This window comes from Colletotrichum lupini, chromosome 6 (assembly GCF_023278565.1).
Source record: "Colletotrichum lupini chromosome 6, complete sequence".
Lineage (NCBI taxonomy): Eukaryota > Fungi > Ascomycota > Sordariomycetes > Glomerellales > Glomerellaceae > Colletotrichum > Colletotrichum lupini.
Window position 1 is genome coordinate 78651 of NC_064679.1, and position 17475 is coordinate 96125.

Below are 17475 nucleotides of genomic sequence, written 5' to 3' on the forward strand. Positions count from 1 at the left end.
CACACAGCTTACCGCTTCCGTGTGTCGCGACCCTTCTTTTTACTCTTCTTCTTGTCCTTAGGCAGGTCTAGCGCCGTGCCCTTGAGCTGCTCCGCCATCGTCCGGAGCATGTACTCGTCCACATTATATATTCTCTCGCCCCACGCGTTATGTTCAATCTCTACCGCTTCATCCGGTGCGACAGACTCTGAGAACCGGCCTAGCCCAGAGGGTCCCGGGCCGCCGCCTGACTGACCGGCGACATCCTCCCGCGGCGTGCCTTGGCGGGTGCTAGAGGCGCCAGAATGTGCGCCGCTCTTTTCGTTGAACTCTGCGTCGTCGTCCTGAATCTCCTTCTCGGCGGCCTTGGCGGCTTCTACGTCTTCCTGGTCTTCGGCCTGCTTAAGGTCCTCGGCCACGGTTCTCGACGCTCCACTGTCTCCTCCACCCAGAAGGCGGTCCATGGCGGCATTAGCGGCATCATCGACCAGGTCTGTTCCCTCAGTGCCGAGAACGTCCCGCACGGAAAGTTTGTTGAAGTAGTCCGTGGTGAAACTACCCTCCTGAATGACCACGTCGTCCAGCATCTGCTTCTGCGACGCTTTACGAAGAATGTTGGCTTCAATTGTGTGCTCGCTGACGAGTCGGTAGATGTGAACATCTCGTGTCTGACCGATACGATGGCATCGATCCTGGCACTGCTTGTCCATGGCTGGGTTCCAGTCTTGGTCGTAGAAGATGACGGTATCGGCCCCAGTAAGGTTGATGCCCAATCCACCAGAACGTGTAGACAAGATGAAGCACAAGATGCGTGGGTCATGGTTGAACCTGTCCGTAAGGATTTGCCGCTGCTCAATCTTTGTTTGTCCATCAAGTCGAAGGTACTTGTGGCCGTGGATATTGAGGAACTGCTCGAGAATATCCAGAACCTTGGTCATCTGTGTGAAGATCAAGGCACGATGGCCGCCGGCTTGAAGCTTGCGAAGAAGTTTGTCCAAGGCTTGAAGCTTTCCACAGTCATATTGAAGCAGACGCTTGTCTGGGAACTGGATGCTGTGACGCATGCGAGACTCGTGCCATGGGTCAATGGGTGGCTGCTTGGGCATGAAAGGAGCCCACCGGACAGGCGCTGAGAGCTTGAGATCCTCGTCCGTAAAGGCCTGAGCCGCCTTTCTTCCCAGTATCACCTCGTTCATGTCGCGAGTGATGACGGCGGGAGTGACGCATGTGAACTTTTGAATGATCGTCTGCATCGCATCGGCTCGTTCGTCAGCTGGATGGATGACGGCACGGAGGAAGTCAGAATCCTCCGCAAACCAATTCAAGATCTGATTAGGAACTCTTGGCTTGGGTTTCCGGGGTCTGCCGTCTAACCCGAGCGTCAGGAAATCAATCAGGCGCTTGCCATAGATGGGCCGACGTTGGCCGCGGAGAGCGTTCAGGTACACGCTGTGCTGCAATTCCTCGAAGCGGCGCCAGCGAGCCAGGCTGTCCAGATACATAATGTTCGACTCAACTGTTGAAGGGTCGAGGTTTGTACGAGCCAGATGAGCTCTGGTATTCTGTGCCTCTCTCAGTTCCATCAGTACCCTGTGGAGGCTGAGCTGCGAAATACGCTCCGCCGTTGTGTTGGACATATTCTCGTGTTGTGTAGGAATCATGTTGAGAACGCCCAGGCTAACAATGGACATAGGCTCTACTGCAAGTAAGGATCGGTGTAGGAACTGATCGGTAACCTGAAATTCTGCTGGAACGGATTTCTGCATCCTAAAGGACGTCATGATGGGGCGGTCCACGAAAAGGTCGGGATGGTTGCAGACTTTTCGCAACTGCATCAGACAATTGATGATGGAAAGGTAGTTGCCAGAGGACAGCGTCTCCCGGGTGTCTGTGCGAGCCAAGAAGCCATCATACAACTCGCGCTGACGTTTCGACAGGCGACAGAACTCTACGTGTTCGTACTTGGCCGGCATTTGCTTTTCGACGTCGGCCTTGAGTCTTCGTAGTAGATACGGTCGCAAGACCTTGTGTAATTTGGAAATGATCGCTCGCGCTTCCTCGTCCATCGTCTCGCGGCCGTTTTCCAGGATTTGAGACTCTGGCTTGTGGAACCAATCGTGAAACTCTTGCAAGTCTGCGAATCCACCCACGCCATTTTCGGCTGGCATGAGGAAGAACAGCAACGACCACAACTCGGTGAGATTGTTTTGGAGCGGGGTGCCTGTAAGTAGAAGCCTTGCCCGAGTATTGAAACCGAGGAGCGTCTGCCACCGCTGTGATTTGAAGTTCTTGATGTTGTGGGCCTCGTCGAGAATCATGTAGTGCCACCTCCGACGTTTGAAGACCTGCTGGTCCTGGATGACAAGCTGGTAGGATGTAATGCAGACGTTCCATACGTCATCGTTGTTCCATCCCTGTCGCTTGCGTTTCCTCTCCTCTTGAGTGCCGTAGTAGGAAAGAATTTTGAAACCAGGACACCATTTCTTGAACTCCATCTCCCAGTTGAGCATGACACTTGTCGGTACGATCACCAGATGCGGTCCCCAAACCTCGTGATGGCAAGCAAGATGAGCGAGTAGCGAGATGGTCTGGATGGTTTTGCCAAGACCCATCTCATCTGCAAGAATGCCATTGGTGTTGTTGGCATACAGTCCCGCCAGCCAGTCCAGTCCATGATGCTGATATTCACGCAGAGTACCACGAAGCAAAAACGGGATTTGCGTCTGTTGTGAATTGGGGTTTGGTGAAGCTGACCGACTGACAACATCCTTTGCCCCTGGGGTTGCCAAAGACATTGTGTCCACATCTGAAGGCTTTGTGTCGGATGTAGGGGGCGAATGACTTTGTTCTCGACTTGGCGGGACAGTAATGATATCGGTATCAGGAGTGACATGTTTGGTTGCGACCGTAGCAGTGGTAGATGGCGCCGGGGGCATTGACGCCTCTGATGTTTTCGATGGCGCATCTTGCATTTCCGTATCAGCAGATTCCACTGCCTCTGGTATCCCGTTGGTGGCAGCTACTACCCTCGTGGATGTTGGCTCCTTATGTATGCCATTGACTAAGGCCTCATCTGACTTGAGCGACTGTACGGGCAAGGTGAGCTCCTTCTCTGAGGCTGCAATTTCGACACCTTCATCCTGGTCGCCAGCGCTTGGTAGCACAGTAGCTTGTCCTTCTGTGTCAACCTCCATCTCGTCACCGTCCAAGAAGATACCGGGGTGTTGAATGAGAGACACTTCATCATCATCATCATCCTCAACAATGTCGTCCCTAAAGTTCGATGATGCCTCTGCTTGTGGGGATGCGCCATCAGCCACCAAGGCTGTAGCGTTTTCATGTGGCTCCTTGTCATCGGGCGGCGCCTCATCCTTAATTTTCTTCAACTCGGATTTCCCAAAGAGCATGCCCAACAATCCAGATGGCTCCTCGTCGCCGTCTTCCTCTTCCGACTCTTCATCTGCGGCAGAGCCGTCATCACTGTCGTCCATATCGGTGGACCCCATGTCGTCATCCATGTCAACGGACTCATCGCTGGTCTCTTCTCCGGGGCTCGTTGCCACGACTTTTGAGTCTGCCTCGGACTCGACGCCATTGGTGAGTTTCTTTTCGGCTTGTTCGTCGGGAGGAAGCTCAGGTAGATTGGCGTATTTGGCGCGAAGCTGTTCCATAGTGAGCTTCTCATCGCCAGCATCGCCGGTGTGATCTTCGCCTGCTTCCTCCTCTTCTGAAGATGACATGACATCGTCGTCATCGTTGCCGGAGTCATCATCATCCGCATCTACCGACATCGCTTGGCTGTTCTCTAGGTCGCTGTCGAGGTCATCCAGGCCGTCCTCATTGTCGTCGTCGTCATCGTCGTCGAGATCATCCTCATCGGATATGTCCGAATCTGCCTGTGTTCTTCTTGCCTGCAGCTTCTGCTCTGACAAATTGACGGCCTCCTGAAGCGCAGCCTTGACCCGGCGCTGCTCCTCTGCCTCCCATTCTTGAATCCTCCGCCGATTGATCTCGTACCGAACATTCTCCCAGGTTCCAAACATGCTTTTGACAACCACTCTGTATCGCCCGATCCACACAAAGCGCGCCTCGGCCTCGAGTTCTTCTGCTGACTTTGGTTGGCGCCGGAGCCAAGCGTCCTTGCATGCTTCGGCAATCTTCTTGGCCTGCGCTCGATGTCTCTGCTGCTCTGCTACCATCAGCTTGCGGAAGTTGGTAACAGCCTTGGCCATGTGGTCTGCATGAGCCCATTGGCGTGGTGGTTCCTCTTCCGCCTCGGGAACAAACAGGGTGCAGCGCTCTTGTGAAAGAATACCGCCAGGCTCCACAGCCTCTTCAATGCGCAAGACAATTTGAGCATCCTTCTGGGCCATCTCGTCAGTGTAGCTAGGCCCCTCCTCTGGGATGTACATGCCACCATCCTCAACGGGTATTGCCTGCGCCTTTTCCCAGTATTCTTCAAAGTTGGGTCCGATTCTTAGCCTCTTGCTGACTTGTCCCGGATGTACAACGGGTAGCTCGGTCGCGCGCACACGTAACTTAATCCGCGTACGGTTCGGGCTCCCCGCCGATGTTGTCGCTACCTCATCGTCGATGGAGCTGCGACGGCCCCGCCTTGTCCGCGTTGACTGCCTAGTTGGTTGAGCAGATGGGGAAGGGCTTCGCTTGCGTGTGGATCGGGAGGTGGATTTGGTTTCGTTCGCAGCCGACTTTCGGTTGGAGGTCTTGGGCGGAGGCGGTGCGGGCTTTGCTGCTGATGGTTTTCGCGAGGGAGTCTTGGACTTGGAGGTTCCGTTTGGGGTGGGGGTCGCGGCATGGCCGTTGGTAGAAGCATACTTGTTCTTGGAGGGCGGACTGCTGTTAAGAGCTCCTCTCGTCATTCGCTTGCCGGATGGCGGATGGAACTCAAGGGGAATAGTGTTGATTCGACCAGACTTGCGTCTGCCATTGTCGATAAAAGACGTCGGACCCTCGGCGGTGATCTTCTTCCATGGCGGAGAGATTTGCTTCTTTTTCTGACCAGATCCAGGGGCGGATGGCGTGGAGACGCGACGTCGTTTCAAAGGGCGTTCATCATCGATGTCGGAGGAGGGCACGGGAGGGGGAGGCGAGGGCGAGGGTGTTGACGGAGATAATGGTGATGCAGGTGATGGTGAGCGGAGGGGTAGTCCGATGAAGTCGTTACCGTTGGGGGTCAGTTGGCCTTCGAAATCGTCGGATCCGAGGGATTCGAGCGGTGATGAGGGCGGATCGGTATCATATTGAGGTACAGTCGCGGTTTGTTCGTCGCGTTGGGAGTCGATGGCCTCGTTGGTGGGTTGCGCAGGGTCGGGCGACGCGGTCTTGTTCATAATAGCAACGGGGGGCGGACGCGAGATGGGGCCGTGATCTCGACGGGGCCGGCATCTGAAGCGTCAAATTTAACGTCTATAGAATGGTGTATGCTCAGAGAATTCCAGTTTCGAGTTTGAACATGATGACACGTCTTGGTGGCCGGCTGCGTTGGAAAAAGGATGCAAAACCAGCGTCGCCAGCAAAAAGTTTGATGATAGATTTTTTTGCAAAGATGCAGCTCCGACCTTGCCTGGGCTAGCCGAAAGGAGAACGTTGGTACTTGGCCTCAGACCTCAAGACTCGGGGGGCGTAGGGGCGTAGAGGCCGTTCGGGTGGTGACGGCGGACGATTGATGCTGCCCTGAGGTACAGGCAGGCAGCCAGCTACACACCACTGTGACTCGAACCACCGATGAATGACGACCGCTGTTTGGGGGACTTTGCTCCCTTGGATCAACGAAATGGGTGACAGGAGTCAGGGGAAGTCCATCCAACCAGACGTCCGGATTCGACCAAAGTGCCCCACATCTGTCTTTGGCTGGCGCGCACCTCAAAAAAGTGACCAGTTCTGAACAATGCACGCCTCAGGCATTCGCCCCATTCAGGCTGGCCAACCACAATCGAGGGATTTGGCTAGCAATCATCAATCGACCGAAGCTTCGGCTCAGACCTGCGACGACATCACATCCAAAAATACCAAGCAATTGGGCCCGCATCGGAACCACAACTTCGGCCACGGTATGCCCATTCCACCCTCAATTGACTCGTAGACTATCGTGACAACCTAACTCGCCTCTTTCGCAGATGCTGTCCCAACGATTTGCGCGGGCCTCGACGGTCCGCGGCGCAGTCCAGGCCGCCCGACGAACCCCGATTGTCCAGCAACGTACCTTCTTCCCTCCTCAGTTCAACGACCGCAAAGTTCTCGAGGAGAAGTACCCCGAGTACCCGACTCTGTCTGACGCAGAGGACCCCAACATGGTCAGTGACACGGCAATTGGCGGCGAGAGAGGAAGGAAAGAGTGAGAGAGGCTCGATAGCCGTGGCTAACTCGAAGACGCGCAGAACGGCGGATACATCAACCCTCCCTTCATCAAGAGACAGTTTCGCGATCCCCACGGCGATTGGTGGGACAAGCAGGAGCGCCGCAACTTTGGCGAGCCTGTCCACGAAGACCACGACTTGCTCGGCATGTTCTCCCCTTTCGAGTACACCTGGACCACCACAGGCAAGGGCCTGGCCCAGATCGGTGCCTTTATCGTCGTCTTCCTCGGTGTCTGCGGTGTTGTCAAGGCCAGCTACCCCGACAAGGCTTCATACCCGAGAGAATTCCCCGACGGACTCGAGAGAGAGTTGGGAGGTGCTAGCGCTCTGCGGGTAGGTCCTGCGGCAGATATATGAGATCAAGACTGCGAGACTAACATAATGACAGGCGAGAAAGGCTGGCGACGCTGACCCATGAAAATTGTGACATGTCGGGGGTTACGAATGGAGACGCATGTGTGTATTTTAGAGCAGAAGAAGAAATCCTTTGGGAACCCCACCAGCAACAAGTTCATATGTCTCCAGTCAATGTTCCAGTCAGAATCATCCGCAGTGAAATCAACCATGCTAGCCTGGCAACCAAGGTGGTCGCATCTGACAGGCGGAGTGGGACGCAGACGCGACAGCTTTGCCGCCAAGAATGGCAAGAACGCAAGGTACCTAGTTGGCTATTCCTCGGCCAGTTCTTCACGATAGAAGGGCAAGTGCCCGGCTGGCGTCGGCCTCTTGGTGTAGAATGGCGTAGAAATGTATGGCAGCTCCTTCTTTCCGCGAGGCAACTCAGTTCCATCTCTGCTTGCCCCTTGGACGAAAGGGGTACGGTACCTTGCCGTACCAAAGTCGTCTTCTCTGTCTACCATCCGTCAGTAGACGGGCTCGACGTCAAACAACACAACTACAATATTCAGTGTTCCCAGCATACTAATCTCGATCATCGGACTCGACCTTTGTCGTACCCGTCATCGTCTGCTCGCGTTTCTGCTAACAACAAAGATTTCACCCATTGTCGCGCTCGACTAGATACTGTGGGGGGTTTCGACATGCGTTACGATAATTGGGACGTCCTGCTGTTCCCCAGCAGTGGATCGGTGCCGCTGAAGGAGTTCAAGACAGACTGCTCCGTCATTCCGGACCTTGGTCAGTCTTGACGAGCTCAGTGGTCATGGACGTTTCTTTGCTGATCAATGGATGCCCTGACAGAATCGAAACTAGCATCATCTCCGGGGTCTTTTGGCTTACCGGTTGTTCATGGCTTCGTCCCCAGTCTTCCCCGCAACATGCCGCTCACGATTTCCATCTTTTCTTGGACAATCCCTTCCATCAGCAACCCGAATCAAAACGCCAACCTTGTAGTCTTTGCGGCGAGGGTTTACATCGATGGAGAACTCGTCGCGTAAGAACTTTGCCGTCGACATCGGTGTCGCTTACAGCTTCTAACGGACTTTCAGCGAGGACGTATTCGACCAAGGTCGGCGGACGCCTCTTCCCATCTCTCAAAGTCTCAGTAAGTCGACACAGTTGCCGATGCATGAACTCGCCGAGGAATATGCCGCTGATCTGACTCTTTACAGAACCAAACAAACACGGTGACCGCGATCTGATCAGGTTCCCTGCATTCAACGAGAAATATTTACGAGAATACTCCTGGAATCCTGCCGCATCCCTTGGCCGCATCCAAGTTATCGTCACGGAAGCAGTCCAGCGTGACCCGACGACTCTTTCCTTGGACCACATCAAAAATATCGCCGCATTTTCTTTCTGCCACGCTCCACTCGGTCGGTAGCACCTAGTGACTCAGTTCGCTGTCTGGACTGCGGGCTAATCATTTCTAATGCAACAGAGACGCTCGAGGAAGCTGCCATTGCCTGGCCGAACCGACGCATGTGGGAGAGTGCCACGCCGGCACATGGCTTTCCCTCAGCAGTCTATCCAACAGGCCACGATCTATCTTCTCAGCAATGGCCTACAAGACCTGTGAGAGATCCGCCTCAAAAGCCTTTGTCTTCAACTCCAGCGCCCACGACTCTGCCAGTCTTCCAAATAGAGGCGAGTCCGTCAGACCCGCTTCATTCGACGGGAGATTCCGTTCAGCGTGCCATAGAAGGGTCCAATGGTTGCGCTATCCGTCGGAATCCGTCACGCACTGGTGTTCTGTCGGCCTCAGTCAGCGCAGCGCATCCATCCCTCATGCTTCAAGATACCACCAATCTAATCGGCCACAACCCAGGGCCATTAAATCCTGTTCATTGGGATTACCCGGTTGGCGAAGCCCTTTATGGCGACCTTAACCCAAGCAGTTTCTCCACCCAGAGCCAACAAATACGTGGTGCAGCACCATTGAGTTCATTGGAGGCTTCAGACTCTACAACCGACAAGTTTGTCTCTTGTACGCTATCTTGTTTCTCACTCTTGGTTGGAGATTGTGCTGACCTTCAGCAGCCGTCCACGATGCGAGGTCGCAGGCTGCCCCGGCCGCGAAGTGGAGCATGTCAGTGCTTGGTCTGCCAGTCTCTCATGGCAATGGTCCTGAACCTCGACGGGAGCTCTACGCTCCAATCCCCGCAACAGAGGTCAAGTCTCGCAAAGAGTGCCAGCCTCAGCACAACATCTCGAAGCCATTGGCATCAACATTTTCCAAATCAACATCAGACCCGGAGCTGTTGAAAAGGGTGAAAGGTCGGGCGCTCTCGACCCTGAACACGCCTCAGGCCAGGTTCATGTTGATTGATCCTGCCAACACCGCCAGGCGCGCTCCGTCGTTGGGCACGCTGGGCACGCCATCGAAGAAGCGGTCTTCGGCGGCGAAGAGTATCCGGCGATCCGTATCATTTGGTCCAGTCGTCAAGGACATTGAGATTGAGCGGCCGCAACCTGGCATAAAGCCGAGTCAGTGTAAACGCGACTTCACGCCTCTTGGTGTTATAGAAGTTGTCGCCCAATCTGACCAAGGCCATTCCAGCCCCATCCTTTGATCATCTACTGCACTGTCAGGAAGTATTGGGTGCCGAGATATCAAGAGACACGCACGTTGAGCATGACTAAACTAATCAAGAGAAGTCGCTCGGCAGAAAGAGTTTCGGCTTTGGGTGAATGGTTATGTACCAACGTATGAGACTCCACCGGCGAAGATCATGTATTGTTTACGCTGTGAAGTCTTAGGTCATGGATTACTTTCCACGAAGCACGTGTAGTGTTTACCAAAATGGCAACGAGCCCCGCAAGTAGCATTCCGTGCCACTAGCAGTAAATAGAACTATAATACGTTAATTGAAGCTTACCGTTGTTTTGGAGTACAGTCGGCCTCAAGCTTGATCCGTTGTCATGTTCCGAGCATGTGCCTCTTTAGCCACACAGTATGATAAGGTCATTCAAGCTTATTCAGAAGCTCACAAGTTACCACAGCTCGGCTAATGGTTCGGGGAGAGATTCTTAGATATTCCGGAGGTGGGGGAGCTTCGATCCACTTTAGGGCCGATTGATTACGCGGGTAATGTAAGTCGACCCACCCCCTTTTGGCCACCCCCCCCTTTTGGCTACCCCATTTCTCTATCCCAGCTACCGTATTAAAACCCTACCTACGATTTTTAAATTACTATAATAATTATAAAAATCGTCTAAATGTAATTCTTTTTTATATACTTATTTATCGATATATAATAATTTTATATACCGAAAATAAAGTTATTTGGGCTCTTAAGGCTATTAGAAGAGGTCTCTTAGTTAATTAGGCCTCGATTAAGTTCGGAGTTCTAAGGTTAACTCTTTGTAACTATAAAAAAGGCTACTAAACGAGGGTAATAGTATTCGTAAACCTTTAGAAGCTTCTTTTATAATAAAAAGATTAGCTAGCTTAATAAGTTCGTATTTAATATAATCTAAGCGTTATATTAACTTATAAATAACTTATAAAATTTACTAAGTAAGTTCTAAGATCCTAGGGGGATATAAATCCTCTTAAGAAGAGATAGATAGATACTTTTTTAAAAAAGAACTTATTAATTAAGGTCTAGAGAAGTCGTATTATTAATTTAAAGTATCTAAATAGGGCTATTACTAATATAATTAAGTTATAATTTAGATTACTTAATATACTAGAGATTAGTAATATTAAATAGGCTAATAAGTATAATATAAATAAGATTAGTATCTTAGAGAGTAAGGGATTTAATAACCTAGTTTTAAGTAAAATAGAGACTATAATAGTGCGAAAAAAAGAGCCTAGTTCGCATATTTAGGTATTTATAATTAAATATATTTTTGTTAATAGTCGAGCTATTAAACTACTAGTTATATATAAGGGAAAGTCGGTATAATAATAGTAGTTTCTGTTTAAACTTAACCCTTATACTAGTTAGGAGTTTATAGTAATAGATAATAGCTAGACGACCGATAAGACTGCCCTTAAGTAGTTAAAAACAGTATTCTTACTATAGACTAAGACCCCCCCCCTTAGGGGGCTTAGTATATTTAATAAGCCTCGATTATTAGTTCTAAATAGTTATAGGAGTTATATAATAATAGAATTTATATAAGAATATTATAAAAATAACGTTTATTTATTATTTTTATTACTATATACTTCCTATATCTTCTAGCTATTAAATATAGCTATTTTTAGACTTATTAAGTCTAAGTATAAAAAAGAGCTTAATAAGGAGGATATAGTAAATAATTTTATTATTATTAGAAAGCGATACTTCTTAAGCTACTATTAGAAAACTCGTTTAGCTAGTCTAACGTCGTTAAATATACGAAGTAGGTAGAAAGTAACTAGACTATATCCCCTTAATATAACTAGACTACTTACTAATTTAATAGTCCTACTTAACTTAGTTATACTAACTAAAAAGACTATAAATATTAAGTAAGTAACTAGTAATATTAGAAAAGCTATTAACTAGGTATTAGCGGCGTTTATTATTAACTAGTTAATACTTAAGAAAGCTAACGAGCTTTGCGATTAGTTAAAGTTATTTATAGAGCTTAGTTTAGATTATAATACTTAACGACTATTATTTAAAAAAATAAAAAAAGTATTTAATAAGTAAGCTTACTATTTAATAATATCTTAGTACTATATTCGAGTTTTAAAAGCTAAAGTTAACTAATTAAGGCTATAGAAAAAGAAGAGTATATTAATAAACTTAAATACTAAGTTCGTAAATATTTAAGATATATAAAGAGCTTAGGAGGACTTTAATAACCGTTTAGTTAGTCCTAGTCGACTTATAGGAGTCGAATTACTTAGGGAGAATAATAACTATATTATTATAGTAATAGAAGATAGTTAATTAATTAAGTATAGTTAGTAGTAATATTTTAATACTATGTTTTAATAGGGTGGCCAAAAGGGGGGGGTGGCTAAAAGGGGGTGGGTCGACTTATGGATTCGCGGATGGATATCCATAGTGGCCATCCTCCTCGGCTCGGACTATGACAGGTCAGTGCATCATCTACCTGTTCATCCCATGAACCGCTCCGTTCCAAGGGTAGATCTCGATTTTCTCTCTCGTGTTAAGGTAGTTTTATCCGAATCTCTCATAGCTGGACATCCGCTTCTTGTAACTCTTCAATGAGTCGCTAATCTGTAGATTGTTGTTTCTGAAGTTCTGTTAGAAGGGGCATCATTGTCCATTCCTTACCCATCATGGCTCGAATTTCAATTCCATAGTAAGTCAATACGTCAGACTCGCACGGGGAGACTGACACCTTCGGGTTCCTGGCGCTGGAAGACGCCTCCCGAACCGAAAGCCGGGATGGAGTACTCGCCGGGATGGGTTGCAAAGGTACTCTAGACCCCAGATCTCGCACTCCGCAAGTGACCCAATGTGACCTGTAATTCGTTGGTTTACATGGCCTAATGCAGCTAACCATCGTTTGCATGTGCGGGGATTTGGGGAACTGCTCAAAGTGTGGGGTGTAAAGGAAATTGGCATTGGAACGTCGGGATATCCGGTCGACGGCATGAATACGGTTGTTCCTGGCAGGCTTTGGGCAATAGTGCCTCAATTGATCTGGTATATAAGAGACTTCATGTCCAGATTTCCATATCCCGTTCGCCCCGATGGCTGATGTCCTGCAAGCTCAATTGCGTTGCAAGTAGCCAGTCAAACAGAGATCTTGACAATGCTGCAAGCATATCTAGGTCTAGCAGTAGTCTCCCTGACTGGGGCGTATGCCGCTGCGCTCGAGACTTCCGGTGCTCCATCGGCAACCGCCCGGCCAACTGCCGCAACTTTGTGGTCCTACAGCACCTTTACGTATGAACAGCTGACGGTAAACCGGTACCCGACGCCGCTGCCATCTCCTCTGACCATCGCGACCCCATACGCACCACACTTTACCGAGGTTTCGACATTGTTGCCAGAGAATGTCACTTACACGACGTATTCCCTCAACCCGTCGGCTACAGCGTCCCCCGATGGCCAGTACGGCCAGAGCGCCTACGCCGCTCTCTGGGCAAACTACACTTACACGCATGAGCCTCCCTTCACGACAACCGCATCCCCGACACCCATCCCGTCCAGCGAGCTGGTATACCCCCCTCAATTGCCCGCCAGACCCCTGAATGACAACACCGACCTCAAGTTCCCTTCCAACTTTGTATGGGGCGTGGCTGCCAGCGCATGGCAGATCGAGGGAGGTCTCCAAATCGAGGGTCGTGGCCCTGCTGTGCTTGACGTTGTTGGCGTCAACGGCCAGGGATTGCTCGGTACCAATGACTCGAATGTGGCAGACATGCACTACTTCCTGTACAAGCAGGACATCGCGAGGCTTGCGGCTCTTGGCGTGCCGTACTTCTCCTTCTCCATCTCCTGGACTCGTGTCGTGCCGTTTGGCAGGGCAGGTTCGCCGGTCAACCAGCAGGCGTTGGACCACTACGACGACGTGATCAATACTTGTATAGAGTACGGCATCACTCCGGTCGCAACGTTGATGCACATAGATGACCCCGTTGGCATCTTTGACAATCTCGACGAGTTCCCAAATCACTACGCCTACTATGCCAAGCAAGTCATGGCGCGGTATGCGGACAGAGTGCCGTACTGGGTCACCTTTAACGAGCCAAACATTGCCGTGCAATTCACCCTGCCCAGCTACGATGGATTAACGGCGTTCCTCCTCGCCCACGCAGACGTCTACCGCTGGTACAAGGACGTCCTCGGCGGTACTGGCAGGATCACCATGAAGTTCGCAAACAACCTTGCTGTCCCTCTAGACCCAGGCAACCCAGACGACGTCGCAGCCTCCTACCGCTACCAAGACTTCATCCTCGGCATCATGAGCAATCCCCTCTTTTTGGGGAAACAGTTCCCCGAAGTAGTTCTCAACACGCCCAAGATGAACGCCACGCTCACAAAGGCCCTGACCGACGAACAACTCGCCCACATCAACGGCACCATGGACTACTGGGCCTTTGACCCCTACGGCGCTCAATACGCCACAAACCCACCAGGAGGCTACGAAGCCTGCGCGGCCAACTCCTCAGACCCCCTCTGGCCCTCATGCGTGACGCTCACCACAATTCAAGCCAACGGCTGGGCAATGGGCGCGATCTCCGAAGGCGGCGCCCTCATCGCCCCGTCCTACGTGAGAGAGCAATTCGGCTTTGTCTGGAACACGTACCGGCCGTCGGGCATCATGGTCACGGAGTTTGGGTTCCCGCAGCTGGCGGACGCGCAGACGTCGCACGATGCGCAGCGGTATGACTTCGAGAGGACAATGTATTATCAGAACTTCTTGACCGAGACGTTGAGGGCTATTCACGAGGACGGGGTGAATGTCATTGGGGCGCTGGCGTGGAGCTGGATTGATAATAATGAGTTTGGGAGCTTTGAGGCGCAGTATGGGATGATGGGTGTGAATCGGTCGGATCCAGGGTTGGCGAGGTGGGTGAAGAGGAGCTTTTTTGACTATGTGGACTTTTTCCAGAGTCACATCTAGCTTGTGTAGATACTGTTGAGGAAAGTCGTAAATACTCCTCAAAGATGACTGGACAATTCATTTAGTACGATTTCGAGGTTTTGAGGTGTTAGTGCAACAGGTGACATCGGTTCTAGTAAGCGGCTATTGCGGCTCGTTTATGTCAGAGTCTCCGGCCAGTCCTGACCTATCCACGTTTTCATCATGTCAGACTTGATGACGATCTTTCGGAGCCCCGTCCAATCTGGACGTTACCGGCCGCTAGACGAAGCTAAGCTTACGACCTTTGCATTGGTAGGCTAACCTCAGAAATTGCCTTTGTCTTCCAAAGTTCCCAAATGCCCCAAGTTTTGATTGATTAGTGGGCTAATGCACCACCTAGCTGACGTGAGAGGAATGTGGGCTAGGAGGAATGAAATCCGTGATGACAACTTCCTTCTCCACATAGTGTTCATGATGTATAAAGCAGATAGGTTACCTTGGCATCTGGATGTCCACTTGAGATCTTCTTGGCATGCTTCTTACAACCCATATTCTAGTGTGCTCAATTCATCCAAGTTGGCAGCAACACCGGCTTCATGACAATGGCAGACGAAAGTACCCACCGCCTCATTCCACATGTTGTGGCCGAGCAGGTTGCGCGAGACCCAGATCGCATTTGGGCTTCATACGCCATCAGTAAGGACATCGCCAAAGACGGGTTCCGCGATGTCACCATCCGTCAGCTATCAAGAGCAGTAGACAGAGTGGCGTGGCACATCGAGGCCAACATCGGAAAGAGCACAACATTCGACACGTTGCTCTACTTTGGCCTCCCCGACATCAGATACGCAATCAACGTCATCGCCGCCATGAAGACGGGCCACCAGATCCTGCTGTGTTCTCACTTCAACAGCCTCATTTACAACTTGAGTCTTTGCGAGAAGAAGGATTGTCACAATGTGATGCGGAGCGAGGGCGTAGACGCCATGGTCGATCCGCTGTTGGCGGCGAGACCGATGAAGACCTTTCCCGCACCATCTCTAGACAGCCTTCTCGATGATGATGGCGATGTAGACCCGTACCCTTACACGCGGACCTACGAGGAAGGCATCGACGATCCGGCGGCCGTGGGACACACCTCGGGCACGACGGGACTGCCTAAGCCTGTCACCTGGACACAGAGGTCCTTTGTCGTCGTCGATACCGTCTGGCGCTTCCTTCCAGATCTCGATGGCCGACCGTCCTATCACAAGGTTCTCTCAAAGGGGAAGCGCTGCTACCAGACCATGCCCATCTTCCACCCCTTTGGCTTCTTCTCAGCCGTCACCGACCCCCTCTTCCGGAAAAAGGTCCTTGTCTTGGGCCCCAACACCCTCGGTCCCATCCCGCCATCGACACTTGAACTGATGTTTGAGCACGGCGACTTTGACTGCTTGGCTGGAGTACCGATTTACCTAGAAATGGTGGCAAAATCCCCCGTGTGCCTCGCCTCCGTCGAAAAGAAACTAAAGTTCATCTTCTACGCGGGTGGCGCGCTCAGCAAACCCGCCGGCGACGCGCTCTCGGCCCGTACAAAGCTTGACCAGCTCATCGGGTCCACCGAGGCCGGCGCCGCCCTAGGTCACGAGACGGACCGCGAGGACTGGGACTGGTTCTGCCTCAACGACGAAGAGAGCGGGATCGTCTGGGAAGCCTGCGAGGTCAAGGGGTCCGGGTCTGAGGGCGAGCCGCAAGAACAGGTTTACGAGATGACGTTTGTGAGAAACCCCAAGGTGGAGAAGCAGCAGCACGTCTTCTGGCACAGTAACGTCGTCGACGGCGTCTTCCGGAGCAATGATTTGTTTGTGAAGCATCCCACCAAGGCGCACCATTGGAAGTTCTACTCAAGGAGGGACGATATCGTGGTGACCAAGTTTGGTTGGAATGTCAATCCCATGTTGTTGGAGAGGGAGATTGCGCAGCATCCGGCGGTGAAGCATGTTGTTGTCGGCGGGACGGGGAGGCGGCATATTTGTGCTGTTATTGATCTTGCCGATGACGGTCAAGGGACGTCGGAAGAGGAGATGTTGGATAGTATCTGGCCCTTCGTGCAGAAGGGTAACGAGATCTTGGATGCGGCTGGTCAGTTGGCCAAGGAGAGGATCTTGTTTAGTCGAAAGGCAAAGCCGTTCCCCATTGCCGGGAAGGGCAATGTACAGAGGGTGGCGGTTCTCAAGTTGTATCAGGACGATATTGATGACATGTATGCCAGAGTTGGGGACGGACCTGGATTGTAGGTGGGCAAAAGATTGATCCTGAGCAGTTTGAAGAGGCTCCCGGCTGGTGTACTTAGCTTCCATGTCTTTACAGAAATATTGAGGGCATATAACTAGTAAATTAGTTGATACTGCCATTCTTCCTGACACCTGTCAGGGTCAGATAACCCCGTACCGTAAGATTGTATCTCTATGCTGCGGTTAAATAATAATGCCAGGAGACTTGTTGGACCGAACAAAAAGTCCGTACTAATTGATGTGGTTGTGTCTGATATGGCTTGAGCCAGAGTATTAACTCCAGTATCTACGATGTTAGAGTTCAATTGGCTTACAAACAGACTCAAACTGCGTGTAGGAATACGCCAATTTTGAGTTGCTGTTGTATGTCAGATAAAGGCACAATACTATCAATGACTTAGTACTAAGGCGCCGGGGCTCTAGAGCGCTGGATTGGTCCGGATTTCCGAAACTAGCATCAACTGATACAGGTCAACTCCTGTTAACTAACGATGCATTCACTAGAAAGCGAGACCGAGATTTGTCTCAACTATCCGACTTCATAACGATAGATGACTAAAGTAGCGGACTTTGGGCAGCGGACTTTCATAACTTACCTAGTGGGCGCAACATTGCCAGGCATTGGATTTGTAATCCGATCTGAAGCCCATGCTCTGCCCCTCATCTGATGTGATGGACTGTGGGTGCGATCACCACGCACGGGGCGGGGACCCGGGCGGGGCCCTTTGGAAGCGGCTCGCCCGGACCTGCGTTTCCCTGCGCTGAAGCGAGGCCCCCGTGTTTGATTGGAAGAGTTTTGAAGATGTTGAGGAGGGAGGCCATGTGGTTGTAGCGGGTGTTCCCTTGTCCGAGGGGGAAATGGAACCTAATGCCTTGTACAGTGGTGTAAGGAACCGGGAGGTATCCTCTTTTCGGGAACGTATTCGGGATGGAGACTGGAT

General features: G+C 51.0%; 5 protein-coding genes across 5 annotated transcripts; 4 read left to right on the plus strand and 1 right to left on the minus strand.

Annotated features, from left to right (window-relative positions):
- Positions 1-8: 8 nt before the first annotated feature.
- Positions 9-5840, minus strand: CLUP02_11494 (SNF2 family domain-containing protein; the record flags this gene model as incomplete). The annotated part of the gene is made up of 3 exons (XM_049290462.1): positions 9-5368; positions 5586-5696; positions 5783-5840. 3 exons carry the CDS (start codon positions 5838-5840, stop codon positions 9-11), a joined length of 5529 nt encoding a protein of 1842 aa, XP_049147607.1.
- Positions 5841-6116: 276 nt separating this feature from the next.
- CLUP02_11495 (NADH:ubiquinone oxidoreductase 20.1kD subunit) lies at positions 6117-6774 on the plus strand (the record flags this gene model as incomplete). The annotated part of the gene is made up of 3 exons (XM_049290463.1): positions 6117-6293; positions 6378-6689; positions 6745-6774. 3 exons carry the CDS (start codon positions 6117-6119, stop codon positions 6772-6774), a joined length of 519 nt encoding a protein of 172 aa, XP_049147608.1.
- Positions 6775-7396: 622 nt separating this feature from the next.
- On the plus strand, positions 7397-9328 carry CLUP02_11496 (uncharacterized protein; the record flags this gene model as incomplete). Its single annotated transcript, XM_049290464.1, has 6 exons — positions 7397-7493; positions 7569-7749; positions 7805-7860; positions 7928-8131; positions 8197-8742; positions 8796-9328. 6 exons carry the CDS (start codon positions 7397-7399, stop codon positions 9326-9328), a joined length of 1617 nt encoding a protein of 538 aa, XP_049147609.1.
- Positions 9329-12482: 3154 nt separating this feature from the next.
- On the plus strand, positions 12483-14300 carry CLUP02_11497 (beta-glucosidase A; the record flags this gene model as incomplete). Its single annotated transcript, XM_049290465.1, has 1 exon — positions 12483-14300. One exon carries the CDS (start codon positions 12483-12485, stop codon positions 14298-14300), a length of 1818 nt encoding a protein of 605 aa, XP_049147610.1.
- Positions 14301-14863: 563 nt separating this feature from the next.
- Positions 14864-16537, plus strand: CLUP02_11498 (ochratoxin A non-ribosomal peptide synthetase; the record flags this gene model as incomplete). Its single annotated transcript, XM_049290466.1, has 1 exon — positions 14864-16537. The coding sequence occupies one exon, from the start codon at positions 14864-14866 to the stop codon at positions 16535-16537; it is 1674 nt and encodes a 557-aa protein (XP_049147611.1).
- Between the last annotated feature and the right edge of the window lie 938 nt (positions 16538-17475).